This window comes from Lacerta agilis, chromosome 3, assembly GCF_009819535.1.
Source record: "Lacerta agilis isolate rLacAgi1 chromosome 3, rLacAgi1.pri, whole genome shotgun sequence".
NCBI classification, from domain to species: domain Eukaryota; kingdom Metazoa; phylum Chordata; class Lepidosauria; order Squamata; family Lacertidae; genus Lacerta; species Lacerta agilis.
Window position 1 is genome coordinate 34,185,807 of NC_046314.1, and position 22,550 is coordinate 34,208,356.

Sequence of the window (22,550 nt, forward strand, 5' to 3'; positions counted from 1 at the left end):
AATCTGAAGCTTCTCACAATGTTGATTTCAAAATGTTGCACAGTAAACCCACAAAATGAAGACAAGCACCACCAACCAAGTCCATTTTATTATTATTATTAGTAGTAGTAGTAGTAGTAGTAGTAGTAGTAGTAGTAGTACCTCACCCATCTGACTGGGTTGCTCCAGCCACATTGGGCAGCTTCCAGCATATATGAAAACACAGTAAAACATTAAATCTTAAAAAACTTCCCTATACAGGCCTGCCTTCAGATGCTTCATAAACGCTATATAATTACTCATCTCCCTGACATCTGATGGGAGGGCATTCCACGGGGTGGATGCGACTACCGAGAAGGCCCTCTGCCTGGTTCCCTGTAGCTTCACTTCTCGCAGTGTGGGAACCACCAGAAGGCCATCGGTGCTGGACCTCAGTATCTGGGCTGAATGATGGGGGTGGAGACTTCAGGTATACTGGGCCGAGGCTGTTTGAGCTTTAAAGGTCAGCACCAACACTTTGAATTGTGCTTGGAAATGTACTGGGAGCCAATGTAGGTCTTTCAGGACCAGGACTGGTGCTCCCATTCACCAGTCTAGCCGCCGGATTCTGGATTAATTGTACTTTCTGAGTCACCTTCAAAGGTAGAGCGCACTGCAGTAGTCCAAGCAGGAAATAACCAGTGCATGTGCCACCAACATCTGGAGGGCTGGGAGTCCCCCACACCTGATGTAAATGATAGCATGGCTACTATCTCAAGTAGGCAGAAGTAGATATCATTCATATTTCAGTACAAGTGTAAAATGACCCCAAGTCATGAATCCTTAATTACCAGGTTTTGAATTCAGCAATTTGTTAAACATGTTTTATTGAGATAGGTGATAGATATGGTGTGTGTGTGTGTTCAGATCCTAATTTGAATTATGTCAAACACTAAAGATTGGCAATAAAGTGAGAAAAAACTTATTTATTTTCTCCTTTTCTGTGTTCTTAATTATTGGGATATATATCTGTATCTGTATCTTTTTAACCCATGCCTAGCATTTAAAGCTATACTACCATCCTATATCTAAATTGCAGAGACTAAAAATAAAAAATAAAAATAGAGGACACGTGAGGAGAGAGGGCAAATTATAAGAGCTTTGAATTGGTTACTGTTGCTAAGGAAACCACTTCCTTGGTACCCGCACGTTCAGCACATCTGTCTCTCTTGCTGTGTCTGGCTCTGAGAGAAGCTTGCAGCTTCATGTCAGAGGGTAAGAAAAAACACACACCAAGAAACTGCTTTAAAATAATATACCTTGAGCACTGAATATCAGAAAAGCCAGAGGAGCTACAGAGAAGAATTTAATAGGATCCCACATTCAATTGTTTTGCAGTGTGCTCAAATAATGGAGATCACCCACAGTATGGTAGCCGTTGTTTGCTTGCTCTTGGCATTCGGCAAAAGCTAGCAAACAAACAGTACCAGTCAGAAGTGTCCTCCATCTGGCTGGCCTTACGAAGCATGCATTAAATTTATCACCAGGTTTGCAGCGTTGAGGGTGCTCTTGGGCCTATCAGTGGTTACACATGCCTTTTGTGTCTCCTGACATCTGATGTATGGGCAGGGAGGCACACGCTTGTGTGCTGTGCATTAACCCAATGGTGGTACCATTTTATGTATTTGCTTCGGTCCTGTCAACTGTACTGCATCATCCAAAGATGGCATCCTAAACACTACTCTGTGACAACTGAAGCATTAATATTATTGCTTTTTAATAATTTCACCAGGTTCAAGATGCGTTTAGATGCCGTTTAAGAAACTGCCAGGATCCAATCAATGCAGATTCTTCAAGTTCATTTCCTAATGGACACGCTCAAATCATGGTTAGTTTTTATTGCTCCTTGCCTGTTATTTCCAGTTGGCTCTTATGGGCAAAATGAACATTTCAATAGTGTATAGGGTTTGGTTGTTAAAATGTGGGTTCTTGATGTATTTAGTCACTGACCGGTATATGGAGGAGGAGTTGTAATATATATTCCCTTTATATTGTTCTAATGTTTATTGTATCTGTCAGATTATCATTTTGATTTTATATTTATTTATTACATTTATATCCCACCTTGCCACCACGGAGCTCAATGTGGTGTACATAGTTCTCCTCACAACAACCCTGTGAGGTAGGTTGGGCTAAGAGTGAGTCACTAACCCAACGTCACCCAGTGAGCTTCATGGCTGAGTGAGGATTTGAACCCTGGTCTCCCAGTCTGCATTTTAAATTAAAGCACACATTCTACTCATGTAAAAACACCAGGGAGGCCCCACAAATAACCCAGAAATGCATTTTAAATAAAAGGACACATTCTACTCGTGTAAAAACATGCTGATTCCCGGAACGTCCGTGGGCCACATTTAGAAGGCGATTGGGCCGCATTTGGCCCTCAGGCCTTAGTTTGGGGACCCCTGCTCTAGTTTCTATGTCAATGAAGATGGAATGGGAATAAACACACACACACACACACTTCAAAATATACACTTATACATACACTATGAACACCTTTTCTCACTCATATAGACTTTTCCTGCATGGAATTATAAGTTCTGAGAAAGAATGCAAGGGTCATATAGGGTTAAAAATAGTAATAAAACATAACCCATTTGCATAGTGCATTTCAAATGTTCAGAAGTGCTTCACGTACATGATTACAGTAATCCTTATAGCAGGGACCTAAGAGGGGTAAGACGCAACAGAATACGGAGCAGACTTGGTTCTCTGCTGCTTCCGAGTCACAGGGCTAGAACCAATGAGCAGAAATTGCAAGGGAGCAGACTTTGGCTTGATGATATCTAATGGTAAGAGCTGTTTTAGGAGTGGTACAGGCTGCCTTGGGAGATGGTTGCCTCTCCTCCACTGGAGGCGTTTAAGCAGCGGCTGTAGAGCCATCTGTCAAGGATGCTGTCATTGCAAGATTCCTGCACTGAGAGAGGTGACCTCCAAGGTACCTTCCAACTCTAAAATTATATGATATATGATTCTATAGAACAATATTATAGTTCCCATATTGCAGTCTAGGGGGTGAGAGTGGGTTTCTTAAGGCAAGCTCGTGCCAGAGGTAAAATTACTAGATTAGACTGCTGGCCATTATGCTATACCATAACGGTTTTTGAAATGGTAGTGACTTTGGCAGAATTCACTTATCCTTCTATCCTGCCTTTCCCAGAAGCTCGATGTGGAATTTGGGAATTGCACTGTGAGTGATGCAAGGGACTACAAGAAATGAGTATACAGATGGTCTTCTGCATAGTCATCTGAATGGCATATGGCAGAAAGGAACTTAGTGAATCCCAGCAGCTCCCTTAGAATTCCACACTAATACTGGGGAAATTGCTTTAACTAAGCTCTGCATAATAGGCCACTGCATGTACACACAGCAAATGCGCAGTAGGACACTTGGAGCACTCTGGAAGGCACTTCTTGCAAAGAGCAAATTAACGCCCTTGAAAATGTTACAAAACGGTAGCTGTGAAATGTTCAGCTGTATATTTATGTGTACAGTGTTAAGTGTGGAATTGTTTTTATTATGTGGAAACTCACCAAAGCCACCTGCCTCAACGGAAAGCTTGGAAGCTTTATAGAGCTGATTCTTTTGGTTATGCAAATACAGGATTACAGGGAGATATATAAGCAAGAGCTTTCCTGTGGCATACTCAACAGCAGCATGCCTTCTTCTGAATTCTTTTAATTTGGACTAAAATATTTCTTGGCGTATCCTTACACTTGATGTAAATGGAGCCATCAATCCAAGGGGACACGTTGTAGAAATGATGATTAAGTGAAGTTAGCCCATTGTTGAGTCTGAGTACACACTAGCACAGAAAGTGTAGGATCCAACACAGCAGTGTGGCAATTATTCAATCCGTGCAAGGATTTTTTTGCTTGCACAAGAGAACATCCTCCCCCCCTCCCCTGTCCAACATGCTCCTAAATTTGTTATAGGGGTTTGCCCAAACCTCTAGAGCAGTGGTTTACAATAAGCTAAGTACTGCAGGCCCCCCGTTTTTCAAAAGCCAAAACATGAACACCCTACTTTGAAAATTTTGATATCTCCATGGTAGCTTTTGTTATATGAATGGTGCCACAGATATTGATGAGTGGCAATGCTTGTCTTAATAAACTTTTATTTGTTATTGTTACAGACAGATTTTGAAAAAGATGTGGACATTGCCTGTCGATCAGGTAAGGCTGTCAGATCACCATGTGAATGTAGGAAGATCAGATACAATTTTACTTTATGTTAGTGTAACTGAAGTGTCAGATGTGCATTTAGCCAAGACTTTTTCTACCAAAAGACCATTTTATCAATATGGAGGTAGAAATTTCTTTACAGGGTGTAAATATTTGATGCCATGGCCAAAAATATATTTTGCTATGCACCAGGAATATGACAAAATGTGCATGGCAGTGCAGGCACAGCGTTTTGAAAATTCAGTCTCTAGTAATCTTCATGAGCATGGTACAGGAAGAGCCTAATAAATGTCTAATCCTTATGTGCAACAGGCTTGAGAAACAGCTCCTTGTAAGCTGTTGAGTCTGCATGCATCAGAGCTCTTGCATCTGCAAGTATTCACTGGATTGGGGTAATTATATGCAGCCAGACTATCATGTAAGAAGCCTTTGAAAAGCTGCTTGTAATAGGAATAGCAATTAAACAAGCATACATAACCTTACTATCTCCCCCCTCCCCAGAAAACATGTTCTCTGAATATACAATTAATACTATACCAGATTAAAGTGCATTTATCGTTCTTCTGAATTAAATGCAAATTGCCATCAATGAATTCCAAAAATCTGAATTTTAAATGGTTCAGAGTTTCATTCTGATTGTGCTGGCTAAAAAAGGGTTCATGATCAGCAGTTTGCTTTGGCAACTGCAAACAAAATGTTTTTTTAAGAGAGCTTAAGAAAGGGAGTGGGATATTCCTCGGTTCTAATCCTGGGTTCTGCTGTACCAGCAAATAGTCATCAGGCTACAGATTTTTTTCAGTTAGTGGGTTCATTCCAATTCTAGTCCTACTCAAGAGTAGATCCACTGAAATTAACGGACCTAACTAAATCCTTGCATTTCAATGGGTCTACTCTGCATAGGACTAGTCGTGGATATGGTAAAATGTCCTAGAGCAACACTGGAAAACGCTAGCTGTGCACCATGATGCCTGTTTAGAACTGCATTGCTTCATCTGAATATAAACAGTTGTCATAATGCCTTTATCATCCTTCCTTAGTACTTTAATGGTCCTGTGATTTTTAGGTGTGGACTTTAAGAACATGAGCACCCAGGTCAGCTCCCTAATGACAAGGGAAATGTGGTATTGCTCTCCAGAGCATTCATGATTAGAAACTGAACAAGAAAAAGATGCCTTGCAGAAGAAGATAGGGCAGACATGACCGGACTTTGCCTTGAAAAAATAAGGGATTTAAATTTGTTTGTTTTTAAATAAAATAAAATAAAATAAAATAAAATAAATGAGTCTCAGTAAAAAATGTGTGCTTAGAAATAGTGTAATGACCACTTTAACATTTGCTAAAATGTATTTTCTCATTTTCTGTTAAGTACTGCATTGTTAGGAGATTTGAAATGGCCTCGCCTCTTCCATACGTATCCTTGCTTCAAGGCCAATATTACTTGAAAGTGGAAAGGCAATCACATCTGTCTTAATTAAAAAGGCTGACTTGATGTATATGCCTGGATAGTGTGACATGTGTTATAATATCTGGGCCTGTGTTATCCAAAACAGAAACAAATCTTCGGGAAGAAATGAAATGATTTCGTTTCCTCTCACAATGCATCCCCAAATGACAATACTTCTCCTTTATATTTACTGGCATTATTACATTGCTCAAAGCTTGCTCTAAATCGGGGGTGGCCAACTCCCAGTTCAAGGGCCTGATTTTTCTGGACCACCAAGACACCACTGATTTTGGCAGTAGCAATAAAAAGAAAATAAATTCAAGTAGACATAGCAATGGGGTGAACAGAACCCAGCACCCTGACAGAGGTATAAATTGTCCCCTCCACATTCATCAGATTAATACTGATTTGATTAGCAGAGAAGGGGTGATAACCCTCTTCCTTAGCTGAACTGCACAGATCAGCAAAGAAAGGAGGACTGAGTGCCTGTGTGGGTGTCTTCTGGGTGCATGCGAGCCTGTGTGCAAGAGTGCAGGGTGGCTACACCCACTTTGGGCCATGTCCGCCACTGGTACACAGCCCATGAGGGTTAGTGTAGGGTGAATGCAGTCCTTGGGCCAAGAAAAAACAGCCACTCCTGCCCTAAATTAAATGGGGGGTGGTGACATATTTGCAACCAGAGTGAGAACTCTACCTGCAGGACCTTTTGAAAACCTGTGGCCTGCTCTCTCATTCACAGTTCTCCATAAGGATATTGGACCCTGCAGAGCGGCTACAATAACAGGAACCCTATCTAGAATTTCACTGAATGATGACGAAGAGGAGAAACCTGCCAACCCTGAAGGAATGAGCTACTCAACGTTGCCTGGGAATATAATTTCTAAAGTTATAATTCAGCAGTCTGGAGGCATGCATATGCCCATGAGCATGAGTGAGCTGGCCAATCAGTGTCTGAAAAAAGACAACACAGAGCTGCGGCGGACTGTGTATTTATGTACTGATGACAACCTGAGAGGTGCAGATATGGACATAGTCCACCCTCAGGACCGAATGATGGAGAGTGACTATATAGTCATGCCCAGAGGCTCAGTGAATGCACAGACATCTCTAAAGGATGACAGCAAATTGAATCTAGGCATGGAGACCTTGCCTCATGAAAGGCTCTTGCACTACAAAGTTAATCCTGAGTTTAGTATGAACCCCAATGTAATGGACCAGTTCAGTATGAATTTAGATCAACACCTCCCTACCCAGGAACACATGCAGAACTTGCCTTTTGAACCTCGCACAGCAGTAAAGAATTTCATGGCTTCAGAGATGGATGATAGCACAGGACTAGCAAGAAGTGAAACCGGATCAACCATATCAATGAGTTCTCTGGAGGTCAGTGATATAAAAACTTAAGTGTATAAATCGTGCTGTTCTAGGTGTGTTGGATGTAGGTAGCTATGGGTCTCTGACCCCCTTCACATACACAGCAATAGCAATAGCAATAGCAGCAGCAGCTGCATGGAAGTTGCCTCCCCATGGTACAATCTTATAGTGCTGAGGAGTACTTGTGAATATCAAAGTTCCATTAGTAGTACTGATCATTCACTAATTCAGTGAGAAAGACTGACACGATCATGCTCACCTACATGGGTTACTGATTATATACATTCATGGATAATAAATTTGGCAGTGGCTACAAGTTACAAGGGATGCAGGTGGCGCTGTGGGTTAAACCACAGAGCCTAGGGCTTGCTGATCAGAAGGTCGGCAGTTCAAATCCCCATGATGGGGTGAGCTCCCGTTGCTCGGTCCCAGCTCCTGTCAACCAAGCAATTTGAAAGCACGTCAAAGTGCAAGTAGATAAATAGGTACTGCTCCGGCGGGAAGGTAAACGGCGTTTCCGTGTGCTGCTCTGGTTTGCCAGAAGCGGCTTTGTCATGCTGGCCACATGACCGGAAGCTGTACGCCAGCTCCCTCAGCCATTAACGCAAAATGAGCGCCACAACCCTAGAGTCGGACATGACTGGACATAATGGTCAGGGGTCCCTTTACCTTTTTACAAGTTATAATGATGGTATGCTATCCTCCAGTTCAGAGGCACTTTGTTTCTCAGTTACCAGTTGGTGAGGAACAACTTGGGCGAGGGGCTATTGCACTCATGTCCTGTTTGTGGACCACCCTGACCTCTATGAGAAGAGAATACTAGAATGATCAGCCTTTGGTCTCCTCCAGCAGCCCCCTCTTGCTCTTAGGATTTGATTTTCTAGAGAGCAGTGACATCAGCTTGCACCATGAGGCAGTGGCTTCCATACTGTTATATGTGTGTTTGTGTATAGGGGACTTTTGCTTACTGATTGAATGGTGTGGTTCGGGGTGCAATGTATATTCCATTTGTTTGTTTTCTTAAAATTTATATTCCACCTTTCTTCCATCATGGAACCCAAGGTGGTATACATGAGGTTCCCAGGCAGGCTCCCATCCAGACCAGACCCAGACATCCTTAGCAAGGTGGTGGCCTCACTTGCCTTCAAACCATACTCTGGGGTGCATTTTCACCAGCCATACATCACCATGTCTGTGCTGTGCTTATGTCACAAAACTGAAAATGAGCAGGACTGGCTAGCCTTGTGTCTGCTTAGACATGCAAAGGAAGATAGGGCATGTATGATCCTCAGTGATAGGGTAGATCCAAAGGCAGGGACAGCAGGTGTTCCCAAGCCACAAGAGAGCTTTGACCAAGTGGGAGTATGGAAGGAAGAGGAGTAGAAGGCGGCACCAGGCTTGGGAGGAGTGGTTCTAGGACCGAGTTGGGAAGTACTTCTGCCTATATGATTGCTCTCAGAAAAATGTACTTAGTTCAGAGGTACAAAACTGTCCAGTGCTGAAGCCCCAACCTTTTAAATAAAACTCTTCTTCTTGTGCCCCCAATGTAACCAAGGTACATTTTTCAGCTGCTTTTGCAGGGGTGAGCAGGAACTTTGGCACAGTTTTCCTGGTTTTAACCATTGCTTTTTACCTTAAAAACATAACGGGATGGTTGAATGCTGTGTGTTCTCCAGACCTTTGCCAGCTTAGCAACTATAAACAGACAAGGTAGAAGTTGAGAGATGAAATGGAGGCTCTCTGGAGACAGAACTCTTTCCCTGCCTGCTGTTTCTCTACTCCAAAAAGGGTTTTAAAAATGCATTTGAAGGGCACACATGTATTTCAAGCCTCTGCTTTGGAGTGATTTGTAATGCTGAAATGGGGATGTTGGAAGGGTTATGCACTGCTTTATCCCTCCCCTGCTTCTAAAAAAAAAAACCACATTCAAAATCATTTTTCTTAGTCACCATCAGGACTCCAACTTAACACATTTTAGCAAAATGTGTAGTTAGCCACTCCCTTGGTTTTAATACATCATAATGGTCTGTGTTGACTGGAATCCTGCAGTTGTTTATACCTCTTTTATGAGAGAAGGGCCGTGATGTTGGATGGGCAGAGATTTTGTGCTGAAAGGTTTGGGCAAGCACTAAGACTCAGGGTATGACATTAGGGGGAGTGGATATGCCACAAGACAAGACCTTTGTGATAGACCAGGAGGGAGAGTGATGTTGGATGTTCCTTGGGAGAAAAAAGAAGAAACTGGATTGCCTAACTGGCCTTCTTAACCACATATGTTTTTGGCATCATTGTCATTTTCAATTATTACTACTACTACTTTCAAACGTATAAAACGATCAAGAGGGACGGGGTGGTTCTTTCTATTTTATGGGGGGAAAGTTTACTGCCTAATTCTTCTCACACAGGAATTAAATGGCAGATTTTGGTATCCACTCTCACACTGGAATATCTGCAATACATGCAAAATGTATGATGACTTATATTTATTAATATAAAATATTTGGATACAACAGTAAAACACAGCTTAAGGAAACAGTACAGTAGTGCCTTGGTTCTCAAACTTAATCTGTTCCGGAAGTCCGTTCCCAAACCAAAGCGTTCCCAAAGCAAGGCACGCTTTCCCATAGAAAGTAATACAAAATGGATTAACCCGTTCCAGACTTTTAAAAACAATCCCTAAAACAGCAATTTAATATGAATTTTACAACAAGACCATTGATCCATAAAATGAAAGCAATAAACAATGTACTGCAGTCACACAATCAATCGGTAGCTGAACTGGGTTCCACACAGTCACAAAAACACAAAATAAATAGCAAAAACAGACAGACTTCAGCATAACACTCAAATCAGAAGTGTGGCACTCAAAATGGAGCATGTTCAGCTTCCAAAAAAAGTTCACAAACCGGAACACTTACTTCCGGGTTTGCAGTGTTTGGGTTCCAAGTTGTTTGAGTACCAAGGCGTTTGAGAACCAAGGCACTACTGTATATCAAAGCAACAGGGCATCACAATACACAAACACAATAGCAAAACGCAAACAGTAATAAGCAGGAGCCAGATAATCTCAAGGACTGCTATGTCAGTAGCCCACAAAAGTGAGTGAATAAATTAACTTTCACGAGGTAGCCAAATGTCAAGATAGTTAATACAGTGGTGCCCCGCTAGACGAAAAACTCACTAGACGAAAGGCATTCGCTAGCGGAAGGCTGACCTGCAAGACGAAAAAGTCAATGGGGCTGCCTCGCAAGACGAAGAAAAAAAAAATTTCCGTAGCGAAAACCGCTATTCTGCCTTGGTGCTTCACTAGATGAAAAATTCACTATACGAAGACACTCGCAGAACGAATTATTTTCATCTAGCGAGGCACCACTGTACCTACCTTTTTCAAGGGTGTGCAGAGAGAAAAGGTTTCACACACTGAATGCTACAATGGAATAGACTTCCCCCTGGTTTCCACTAAATGTACTTTGGCAGGTTGTGGCACAACTAGAAGGGACTCATTGCAAGATCTTAATAGCTGGGCAGCTCTATATGGTTGAAAGCATTCCTTCAGATAAGCAGGTCCCAAGCTGTTCAGAGCTCTAAAGGTGAACCGCAAAACCATAAACCTGGCCAGTGTAGGGCTTGCATCACCACCCCTGATTGACTTGTAACAAAGAAATAGAGCTGGGTGTCATTTGCATATTGAAAACCACCCAGAAAACTCAGTTGGGTGGCTACCTGAGAATTTGGCCCATATCACTTCATTGCAATAATAATTGTTTATTTTTACACTTCCTTTCCTCCAGAACAACCCTGAGAGTAGGTAAGGCTGAAATAATGGTGACTAGCCCAAAATCAAACAATAAGTTTCATGGCTACATGGGGACTTGAACCCTGGTCACCAAGTCTTAGTCCAACTCTCCAACCACTACACCATGCTGGCTGTCAAACCAGTGTCGTCATATAATCTATGTGGCTATAGATTGGTCTGTCATATTTATGGAATTGTCCCTCTCCAGTGCAGGTGTCAGAGACAGAAAGGAATTCCCTTCCATTAAGCAGAAGCTACCTTTGAACATGCCATTGAGCAGATGACAGGAAGATGCGTTCCCCAATGTTCATTCTAATCATAACCTCTGCTATCATGATAGCTTTCTGCATAATTTACATTGCCATTTTATCATTACTTCCATGTAATTAATTAGTCATGTCAGTAAAGGGCACTTGTGTGATTTGTGGCCTCTGCTCATCAATTTTAAAATCTGAAAATGCAATACCAAAGATTGTTGGATGCATAATAAAAGAGAGGAAAGATTGCCAAGTTAATTAAGGGAATTGTTTAACTAGGAAATTACTTACCAAACTACCATAATACAAATAGTCCTTCTAGTTCCCATTTCCAGTGGGGACTCTGATCAACTTCTGACTTTTCTGGGTGTAGTTTATATTTTTTCACTCCCAACAGGCAGAACGCTGATAATGATGGAGCGATCAAATATTACTTCAAACAGAAATTTGATGGGTTGTTAATGCCTCCTCTTTGATCTTGTATTTTTACTGCTAGAATCAAATGGACCTTGCAGAATTGCAACTATTGTAGAACATATAGGCCCATTGCTGTAAGTGTACTCACATGCTGAAGGAAAAGAACCCTAATATGAGTAATTTGAAACTAATATCCATCCTTTTTCTGGGAAATCACTGGGTTGAATCCAAAGAACCTTTGGCAAAAGGAAAATAGGCATTAGTGCTGTTCTGCAAGCACTGGTGGAAGAGTATGCTTAGTCCTATAATAAGTAGGTCCTATAACAATTCCTATCCTTCTGCAAAAGCTCACGAGGTGCAAGGTGTAAAACAGAACTTCTATGAGTTTTACAGTTGATATATGCAAAGGGGGGAGCCAATGTTAGTCATACTCAGAGTAGACCATGTGAAATCAAGACAAGTTACTAGAACATTTTGATTTAAGTGAGTCTACTCTATTATTTACTATATTTATATTTCACCCTGGCTTCCAAAGGAGCCAAATAAATCAATAATACAAATAAAACTTTTAAAAACTGTTAAAAACACATTTTTTTAAAAAAAAAGTATGACTAACATTGGATCATACTCCAGTAGTGGTTGGGTTGTGTCATCTTCCCGGGGGGCATGTCAGTCAGGAAGCTAGACAAAAACATTGCTGTCTCTATTAAAGAAGACTAGAACAGTAACCTGAAACTCCCGATGCCACTCAGAGTGCCATCTAGTATCTAAACTAGAGAAAGAGCCTGTTGCCTAAGGCCAATGGCCCACCTAGTCCAGCATCCTGTTCTCCTGGCAGACACCTGCAAGCAGGACCTGAGCACAAGAGCACTCTCCCCTCCTGTGGTTTCCAACAACTGGTCTTCAGAAGCATTGCTGTCTTCAACTGTGGAGGCAAAGCATAGCCATCATGGCTGGTAGCCTTTGATAGCCCTCTCCTACATGAATCTTTTCAGCTACTCATCTCTAAATCTTAAACCCTTCTGGATTACTTGATTTGAGAAGTACCATCACTGTCAGTCTTAAAAGATAGCTTTGGCAGAGTCTCAGTAGGTGAACTTGTTTTTTTAGGTCCCAATTGTGCATCTTGCTGATCGTACCTTGTCAGGAATAAGATGGAGCTATAGTCAGTTTCTGTTACGTATTCTGCATTCAGTCTCAACAGAATATTATCTGCATGTTTCCTTTCCCACCACCCCATATAGTAGCTACAGCCTACCCTGTCTTTCTCCATTAAATTTCATATGAATTTTTTCACCTGACTTTAAGATTATGTACACATTAGTAGTTTAAGAGGCAGCAAGGTAATTTGCACACTGTTGTACACACCAGAGGAGGGGTAGAGATGTCACCCAATGTGCATTACCTGTTTGGTTTCCCCCGCCCTTGCAGCCCACGCCTACTCCTATTCATGAAGCTGTCACCTGTCAATATAAACTATCATCCGCGCATTCACATTGGCTTTCTTAAATATATATACAGCTCAGCTTAATTGCAAAGTGAATGTGGCTTACATTTTCCTTTTGTATTGAAGCCTGGTCTACAGGTCAAAAAGAAGTCACATCAAGAGCAATGCTCATCACACACATTTCGCTAAACCTGGGATCAAGTGATGCAGTGATGACAGCATGCAGGCATTTTGCAGTTTTATATCCAAATGTGTCTATATTTTGGGAGTAGTATGCTACTATATTATTCTTAAGCCACAATTCACTTAAGATCTTCTTCCTTCTGCCATGCCATCACAACTGTGGTGTGTGTTAGTTTGCTTTCACAAACCTACTCTCATCCAGCCATTTCCTGTCTTGACAGATTGAAGTTGGTTCAACTTCCTTGTCTTCAAAAGAAATCTCTTGGAGTGTACTCCTTCAGTTCAAAGTGTTTGGTTTTCCTGACAAAATCATTTTGCATCCTTTTGAACTGAGTTGTGCTTTGAAAGAATACGCCCAGACAACTGTTCTCATTTAAAGGAAATTACTTTGAAAGAGAGCTGCAGCTTCCCAGGTGTCTCGATTCACAGATGAAGGGCGGGAGAGTCTGGGAGATCTTTGCAAGCCACCTCCGAATTAAGCTCAACTCCGTCTTCTAATGATGTGGGAAAATGCACACACACACACACACACACACAAAGGAAACAGATCTTTGCCTCTCTGTCTTTTCAGAAATGTATCAAACACAAACATCCTCAGGGAGAAGGAACAGTTCATTCTCTCAAGAAGTGTGGCGTAAACAAACCCCTGAGCAAAACTGCACTATGTTAATTAAGGTTGTGCTCAAGCGCACATACATACTTGGAAGTATGTTTCATTTAATCAACAACATTTTCAAGATTGTTTTGTTAATGAGATATTAAAATGAAAATAAAATAAGGTAGAATTTCCATATATGCAAGCCAGGGGGTGCTGAAACAGTAAGGTGGAGATGGAACACATCAAGCCCTTCTTGCCTGCCACACTTACTTATATCTTTACTGAATTTATATCCAACCTTTTCTCCCAAGAACCGCAAGGTGATGCACATAGTTCTTCTCCTCCCATATTCTCCTCACAACAACATTGTTCAGATCGTTTAGGCTGAGAGTGAGTAACTGACCCAAGATTTGAACCCTGGCCTCCCAGGTCCTAGTCCAACACTCTAACCACTACACCACAGTGTTTTGCTGATAATACAGAGGCTTGGTTCCTTTGATTCTTCCTGCTCAAAAAGGTAAAGCAAAAGCTCTGAGAACCGGGCCTTGTACAATCAGACGGAGAGCGCCTAGTTCACAATTGACTCACACCACTCCACTATCATGCTGTTTCAACACACACCCATGGAAAACCTACAGTGCCAGAATAGCACTGGTGTCATTTTATGAACAATTTCAAAGAATGGCTCTTAAAAAGGAATAGTGTGAAAGCAACCTTTGTGCGAGCCCAAAATTTGATAAAGGCCGATATCTACATGCAGCAATTCCAGATTAATTTTGCGAATGTTCAAGAACTGATTTTCTGACTCTCAACTTTCGCTCTAGCATAGACCCAAACGATAAGCTTGAGTCATAGTTTAGAAGAGATCTGTTAAGTAAATAGATATGTCACTCATATAGTCACCCAGAACAGTTCTGAACTGATGCACTCCATATATATTTCTCATATATAGTAACTCGGTATAATAAATCTGCTCAGTATGTTTCAGCACTCAAGTGATTCTAACTGCATGTGTAATATTTTTATTCATACAAAATCGTTCTTCTGTGACAAGCCCATAATAGTGACTAAAAGCCTGCAAACCTTAATCCAGCCCTCTTAAACCTGACTTCTGAAGTAGAGAGATCCTCATAAAAGGATATTTAAGTTGAGGCTGGGGTGGGGGAAAACAAGCAAGTCATCTTTTCAACTGCACTTTTAAATCTCTAAAACAAGCAAAAGGGGGTGGGTCACTTTTTGCATTTAATTTTGCAGAGGGAAAAGGAAATCTTGTCCTGGGCTGTTATCTTGACCGTCAAGTTTAATCTGAGAGTGAATTATAAATCACCAATAATAAGGATTTATATTAATGGAAACATGGGTACAAGCTTCACCATAATATTATATCTCTTGTTTCAATTATAGCCTGCACTGCATAATGTATCTTGAGTGATATCTTATGTAATTAATCAGGTGGCCAATTATAATAAGGAATACAGGAGGCATTCACCCTGTCTCACCAAAGGAGAGGGTTTGCATTAGTCATTGGGTGGGAGCCGTTCCCTCCCTGCTGCCAGCAGCTTAGTGCAGGTTGCTGCACGAAAATTATCCTTCAGCGCTATTCTATTTTTGTCCTCCAGTGAGCAGAGTTCAAAGTTGTTCTGGAATTATACAGCGAAAGCTCTACATGGTTAGTTCAAAGCTAAATTGACTTAAAATGAATTATTGCTGCAGTCTTCCTCTCCCTAGGTTTTTTACTCTTTCTTTCTTTCTTTCTTATGCTTTCCGTGTAGGATGAGGCTTTGTACCTATAATGTGGATTTCATCACTGTCATATAACCATGGAAATAAGCGAGATGGAAAAGGTGCCACTGGGTCATCATTTCCTGTCAATGCCGGAGTGTGAATAGATTACATTCGCCCCCTCACCCCCTCTCAAACCTCTTGCCCAATACAGTGCCCACGTTAATTTGTTCTACAGTCAAAGTAACTAATGGGAAAATTTTGCTCCGGCATTCAACCTGGATATTCTTTTCTTAATTTCACCCCATTGTTCTTAATGAACAGCTTCTCAGGCAACAACCACCCTAATATATGCCTAATTAATTGGTATTTATTTACTTTTAATACCTCCCACAGACTCAGAACAGTAGCTTATCCAACCTGGATGACTTTTTAACTTACTTTTACCTGTTGTAAAAAACTTTATATATATGTATTTGTTTGTTTGTTGGGTATTATCTTGCCATTCAGCCTTTCACAAAACCCCCAGCTCTCGCCTTTACTTTTTGACAGGGCTGGGGAACCTGTGAACTTTCGGATGTTGCTGAACTACAACTCCCATCATCCCTGCCCATTGGCCACACCGGAGTCCAGCAAGCTTTAGAGATCCACAAGTTTCCCATCCCTCCCTTTGGAGATTACTCAGTATGCATTACTGCCACAGACTTATTCAGTCACCATGTTTTGTTGGGGGAGGGGCAATGATCTCATCAACTATAGTATGGGACATGAACCACCTATGTTTAGGTCCTGTGTGGATTCCAGGGAGAGAGTAATAAATAATAAATAAATAAATAAATAAATAAATGAGTAATTGAGGGTCAGAGCGATTTAAATGTACTTGACTATAATTGGGTTTTGCTCATCGTTATTTGTCAAAGGGCACTTACTAGGAGACAATTTTGTATATGGTGATTGATCTCCATGTACAAAACGAGCACATAGCAGGAAAGTATAATGCGGTGTGTAAGAATGCATGATTCAGGTTGCATTTAAAGGCAAACCTATTTAATTTGCAATTTCCAAAACAATGCACCTACCCAAACAGCAATCCTTCAAAATTTGGCCTTCTCTAAATTTTGCAGTGCCAGGTAATATGAATAAAAATGCATATACCAAGATAATGTGTGCATTATATTAGGGGGAATTGCTTTGCAAAAAAGTATGCATATTTGGAGAAATCTGAGTTAAAATGTTGATAACACTTTATGAGAACTTTTTTTTAAATTCACAAACTAGTGTGGAAATGTGGAGAACAGAACGTTAAAATTGGAAAAACGAGACAACATTGACAAATTCACCCAACCATTGCTGTCACAAAGAGCTGTCCAGTCAGATTATTTATCAAGTACAGCAAAAAATGAAACAACAGGAAACACTCTTGGGTACATTTCAATCCCAGAACATTTTTTAATATGTGAAGCAGCCCTAAGACTACGTGCAGTTTCTCTCTTTGCTAATTGATATAACATTTTAGCCTGCTATTTTAATACATGACACTTATTTTTTAAGCTTGTCCGACTGCTTACTAGAACAATGGGCAGTTGTGAACAGGGTCAATGGAAAGTGTCAGCTTCGCTGTGCCACAGTCCAAGACCATTACGTACTGCGAAAACGATGGCATTCACAAACAATAGGTTATGAGTCGCACAGTTTGTGCAAGATCCATTTCCTTTAGAAACAGAAGTCGCTGGAAAGTATTTTAAGCACATCGGCGCACAATTTGAAAAGAGGTGCCAGATTCTTGAAGTGACAGATTACCACCCCACCACCCCATACGCACATTTCACAAGTGACATTACGCAGAGTATATCAGAGATAGTGCAAAAAGGTTGGCTCAAACATCTCCCTGCATGGATCTGTTTTGTTCTTCCAGCACTTCTGGATCAGCTCTATAGATATCTTATTTTCTTGTGAAAGTAGCATAACATCACATCAACATCATAATAACATCAGATCATCATCATGATACCACATAACTTGTAGGAAGTAGTTCAGCATGTTAAAGTATTTCATATGCAATTGCTCAATAAAGTTATTTGCTTTTTTTAAAAAAATGAAGCCTTAACTCTAGCACTGGAAAACAGCTGAATGTTATCACAGTCGTCATTTCCTGGGACACTGTATGGAAAAGAAATGGCTACCCCAATGGGCTTCCCATGGGGACAGCCATGTAGTTCTCTATCCAATGACCCTATCAGTAAAACTGATGAAATGCCATCATTCTCTGCTGTGTCCCAGGGAAGACGCGAGGCTTCAATTTGTGCAGAGCTTTCAGCTTTTTGATTGAGTAAAAAAGACCATTCCCCTAGCAGCCTGGCCATCTATAGTAAGATATACCTTACCTCTCATCTAAAAAGAATTGGACACACTCTGTTTATTTTGAACTGAGTTTATATGGGGGGGGGGGGGTGTGATACTATGGAGTGAAATGGGTAATTATTAATTGAAGGAAGTTTGATTTTGAATTGGATCCCTCTGGGTGGGCGCTCTACTAACTACTTGGGTTTGAGGTAATCTGGAGGAGGGCTACAAATTGATTTATGAATTTATTTGAAGTAGACATTGTTATTACTGTTTTGATTTATGACCCACACTTCACCCTAAGGCAGGTCACAGCAATGTAAAATACAATGCTGAAAACAAATTGCAACCAAAAGTATATGGTGGGTCCCAAGAAATATACATCTCAAGTGTCAAAGGGCAGGGTAAAAAGGAGCACCTTCAGGATATCATGAAAATATAAAGTTCTCAACTTTACCAGAAACCTTAGGCAGACTCCTTAAGCAGGTGTTGTGTGGGCACTCAAGACTAATTGCTCAGTTATGTACTTACATACACAATGCCGCTGTATTTGTGTCACTCATTAGCAGAGAAACGGGGAGAGTGCAAAATGGATTCTAACCACTTCGTTTTTCATTTCCTGAAGTGCCGACTTCAGCAGACCACATCCATCCATTTTTTAATAACAGCTATCAAGCCAATGAGCAAAAACAAATTTACTGTCACCTGATGGTTTTTAAATGACAATTTTAACGACCTAATTAGTTGTCGAATCATCTGTTTTCTCTCTGTGGTCATAGAGGCAGATCTGCTGTATCTGACATTCTGATTTAAGAGGATATCCTAAGCCCTATAAAATTACTGTTTTGTAAAACCACGTTTAAGGTTTCTTGATTAAAACTTTGGCTTTTTATTTTTGTACTGTAAGTGTTCTAAGCACTCTTTAAACAGCCTCTTTAGTTACTGGGGAAAAAACACCAATGCATTGCTTTTCAAATAATCTCTTTTCTATCATGAGGGCTGCAATCCTATACCCACTTTCCTGGGAATAAGCCCTACTGAACTCTGTGAACACTCACTTAAAAGTAAACCCAAATGAAGTGGCTTACTTCTGTGTAAACATGCATAAGGTCAGTCTGTAAGCTCTTAACTTTTCTGGCTGCAAAATCAGTAGAAAATATAGCAACACCTTAATTATTTTTAACTTGCCTTCACTGAAATCAGTGGGACTGCAAAAATGAAAGCACTGTTTGCAGATGCCTTCTAACTGTCCCATTTCAGCCGGGATAGCCATGCCTTTCAGAGACTCTAGTGACCTCACTTTTCAAAAAGCAACTTTTTATTCACCCTCCCCCTTGGTATAAGCTGAAGCAAAGAGTTATCGCCACACTTAAATGGCCCTTTAGACTAGACAGTACATGCTTTTTATGCCATTTAGTTATATTGATACAGAGCCAGACCTACCATTGGACAAAGGGAGGCAATTGCCTTTGGTGGCAGATACTGGTTGTTCTTCCTTAGACCACCACCTACCTCCATTTCCCTCTGTTGCAGGGTAGCACTATAACCTACATGGCATGTTATCTATTGTAAGATGGGATTAGTGTCCTGTAACTAACATAAATGAATTGTAGTGAATATATATATATATATATATATATATATATATATATATATAGGCATCTGGAAGCAGATGGTTGCCTGCCCTTCTAGTGCCTGACACATTTAAATCTGAATTGTTTTGGGCCCAGCATAGTCTATCAGAACAAATCATTTGCCTGCCAGGCTCTACTCAAAACCCCACCCACCCATACAAAGGAATGTGCCTCCCCATTCCAGGAGTAGTTGCTTGGTGCTTGACCTCACTATGGATAATCTCGGTTGGGTTGCCATATTTGGGGCCAGGGAGGACTTTCTTCGTCAGACTAATTTCCCTCATCTGAAGGTTTTCCCTTCCTCATAGCAGTTGCCACAACTTTGATGGGTTAGGCATTGGGTAAAGCCTTACTCATGTTCGGAGGAGAGGTTGTTAACCTCTGTCTTCTGCTCCGAGAAAACGGAGTATCCCATTAAAAGGATCCAAGAGGAGATGCTTCTGTCCAGATGCCCAGGAGGGGGCCAAGGCCATAGCACTCCCCAAGGAGACACTTGATGTATGTCATAGCTCCTCCCCATCCCTGGATCAACTACCATAAAGCATCCAGCAAGTGGGCTGGCCAATATAGGATATACCCAATACCTAGGCCAAATCCCCTTACTTCTGTAATCAATAAACTTGTGGCCTTATTTGATCCAAATGAATGTTGTCATGTGTGGTTCAGTGATCTCAGGTGAAGCGGAAGATCATTAAGTTCATGGCAGATAGCTAGTGGCATCCTCAAATATTCTTAGCTTTTAAAAAAAACCCAGCAAGTTTTTTTTATCATTTACAAAACGCAATTTAAAGAGGATCTCAGTTTTCACTTCTGTAGGTAACCAGTTACTATTGAAAACTTTGGAGTGGTAGTTGTACAGAAGAGTGCTGATTTAAAACAAAAACTGCAAGTTCACATGATGAGCTACTGAAATCTGTTTGAAGATGAAACTGAAAAATATTTCATAAGGTGGAACTCTGTTGTCATGTTAATATTCAGTTAAGAAATGTGTGCCCTTTCTTAATGTGAAAACTTCAAATTAATATGCACTTGTTTTGTTTTTTTTGTTTTCCCCGCTCAATCCTTAATAGAGAAGAAAATCACGCTATTCTGACCTCGACTTTGAAGTAAGTTTTCTTGCATTATTTCAGCTGCATTTGATTTAAAAGCAATGTGAATGTGAAGTGTTTATCTTAATAAATATTTTGACAGCCTTTATAGAGACAGCTTTTGCTAAACTTCATTTTTTGAAAGCTGTGCTAGAGTTGCCCCTTTTCAACGTGTCATAAATCTGCACTTTTTAAAGTATTTCCAAAGCTCCACTTTCACAGTCCATTTGAACTTGGATGAATGGAACTTTCCCCCTATTTTAAATATCTATACAATATTCTGTGACCCCCCTCCCTTCTTGAGAATTATGGCTTCCCCTGTGAGAGAAGACGGCTAGGGCTTATTTACATATGTTCATCTATTTAAACGTTTTGCACACCGAGAGCCTCATTGCTGAATTTTGAGATTGAGCTAGATAAAAGAAACTCTAGCTAGCAGTCAGGGCAACCAGCCAGGACAGTTTAAAAAAAAGGGGGGGTCATAAAGCTCTCTTGCATGCTGAGCTAGGCTGTTGTCAGCCAGACCAATGGCCAGATCGCATCACCCATTCCATATTTAACAATCTGGACTGAAGCCTGTATAGGTAATTCCAGAGAAATCTGTAACACTGTGCTGTACACATGACAATATTCCCAGGTCTTTATGGCCTCTGAAACCCTGGGAGTATGCTGTGAACATGCAGGGAGGCAATTGTACATAGTGGGTGGGAATCAGGCCTGCAACTGAATTAGGTAATGAGGCATGGAGAGAAATGAAACATACTGTATGAAGCTGCTGTCTACCAAATCAGACCAGATCTCTGTGGTCATAGCCTTGCTGTGAGAGCTTTTAACTGAAGATGCCATGACCTGCAGCTCCAGCTTTCTGTGTTCTGAGACACTGTCACTTATCATCTACTGTTCTAGATCTTCTAAGCACTTGATTTTGGAGTTTCAGGTCCATTTAATTATAAATTGGATATCTAATTATTAAAGCTGATTGTTTTTGGAAAGCCTGGGCTTGATTATTCAGTTGATGGAGATATGGGTGCTTTATAAAATCTCCACTGGTTAAGATTATTTAATCCTAAACACAATTGTTATCTGGAGGGTCGAGGGGGGGGGAGGAAGAGTTCAAAGTCATTAATGAAATGTATAGGATTAGTACTTAACACTCTGATCATAACCCCACTACTTGAATATAAGTGCTACCCTTTTAAGTGGAAGATGCTTTCAAGAAATGTGTTTAGAATTGAGCAGTGCCTCTGTATACTCAGAGCAGAATGTCCCTCGTCTGTTCAGTGGAATATTAATGATTTGTGGAATCTTGGTTTATGCATAAGCTTCCTGTTCACGCAAGTTAACTATCTGATATAATTAATTATGTGTTCCTCTTGTGAAGCTGAAGCTTCACCATGTTTGCATAGCCAATATACACTTAGGACCACTTTATCATTGCCTGAGAAGCATGTAGTAACTGTAATTTGAAAAATAATCCATATTAATGTGAATGGGCGCAGAGCAGTATATAGCACAAGATATGCTGTGAACAGCCTTCTTGCATTTGAGAGAGGAATCTGATTTACCATTAGCACATACCTGATAAAAATGCTATTAAAAGAAAAGCCTAATGTTTCGTGAACCGTTCCTCATAAAAAATACCTCTAATCTAAAAAGCCTACATTGTCATAGGGACACAGAGCGCTCCCTTATACTGAGTCAGACCGACTAGTCCAGGGGTTCCCAGACTGTGGCCCATGGACTACATCTGATCTGCAAGCTTCATTCAGGTGGTCTGCAGCATTATCCTCATTAAATAGTCATATTAAATTTTAATTGTACTGTTATTGCTGCCTTACTGAAATTGTAATGCAATAAAACACAATGTAAGTTCTACAGAATGGAAACTGTAATACAATAAAATACAATATGATAATAATGGAAGCAATATATACAATTAAAAACCATACAGCATTTGTAGCACAGTGCACTGCAGTTGCTATAGTGGTCCACCAAGACCACCAGCAATTTTCAAGTGGTCCAGGAGGTAAAGGTGAGGTAT

The 22,550-nt window shown here is 40.7% G+C and overlaps 1 protein-coding gene across 6 annotated transcripts in view; it reads left to right on the forward strand.

Moving 5' to 3' along the window:
• ADGRB3 (adhesion G protein-coupled receptor B3) overlaps nucleotides 1-22,550 on the forward strand; it is a 424,323-nt gene that overhangs the window by 392,394 nt on the left and 9,379 nt on the right. For 4 of the 6 annotated variants that reach the window (XM_033143214.1, XM_033143211.1, XM_033143210.1 and 1 more), the window contains 5 exons: nucleotides 1,751-1,846; nucleotides 4,158-4,197; nucleotides 6,390-7,033; nucleotides 15,997-16,128; nucleotides 20,492-20,527. In XM_033143214.1, the coding sequence (XP_032999105.1) occupies nucleotides 1,751-1,846; nucleotides 4,158-4,197; nucleotides 6,390-7,033; nucleotides 15,997-16,128; nucleotides 20,492-20,527 (948 nt within the window). The remainder of the gene's footprint in view (nucleotides 1-1,750; nucleotides 1,847-4,157; nucleotides 4,198-6,389; nucleotides 7,034-15,996; nucleotides 16,129-20,491; nucleotides 20,528-22,550) is intronic. The other 2 variants (XM_033143215.1, XM_033143213.1) reach the window with 1 other exon arrangement.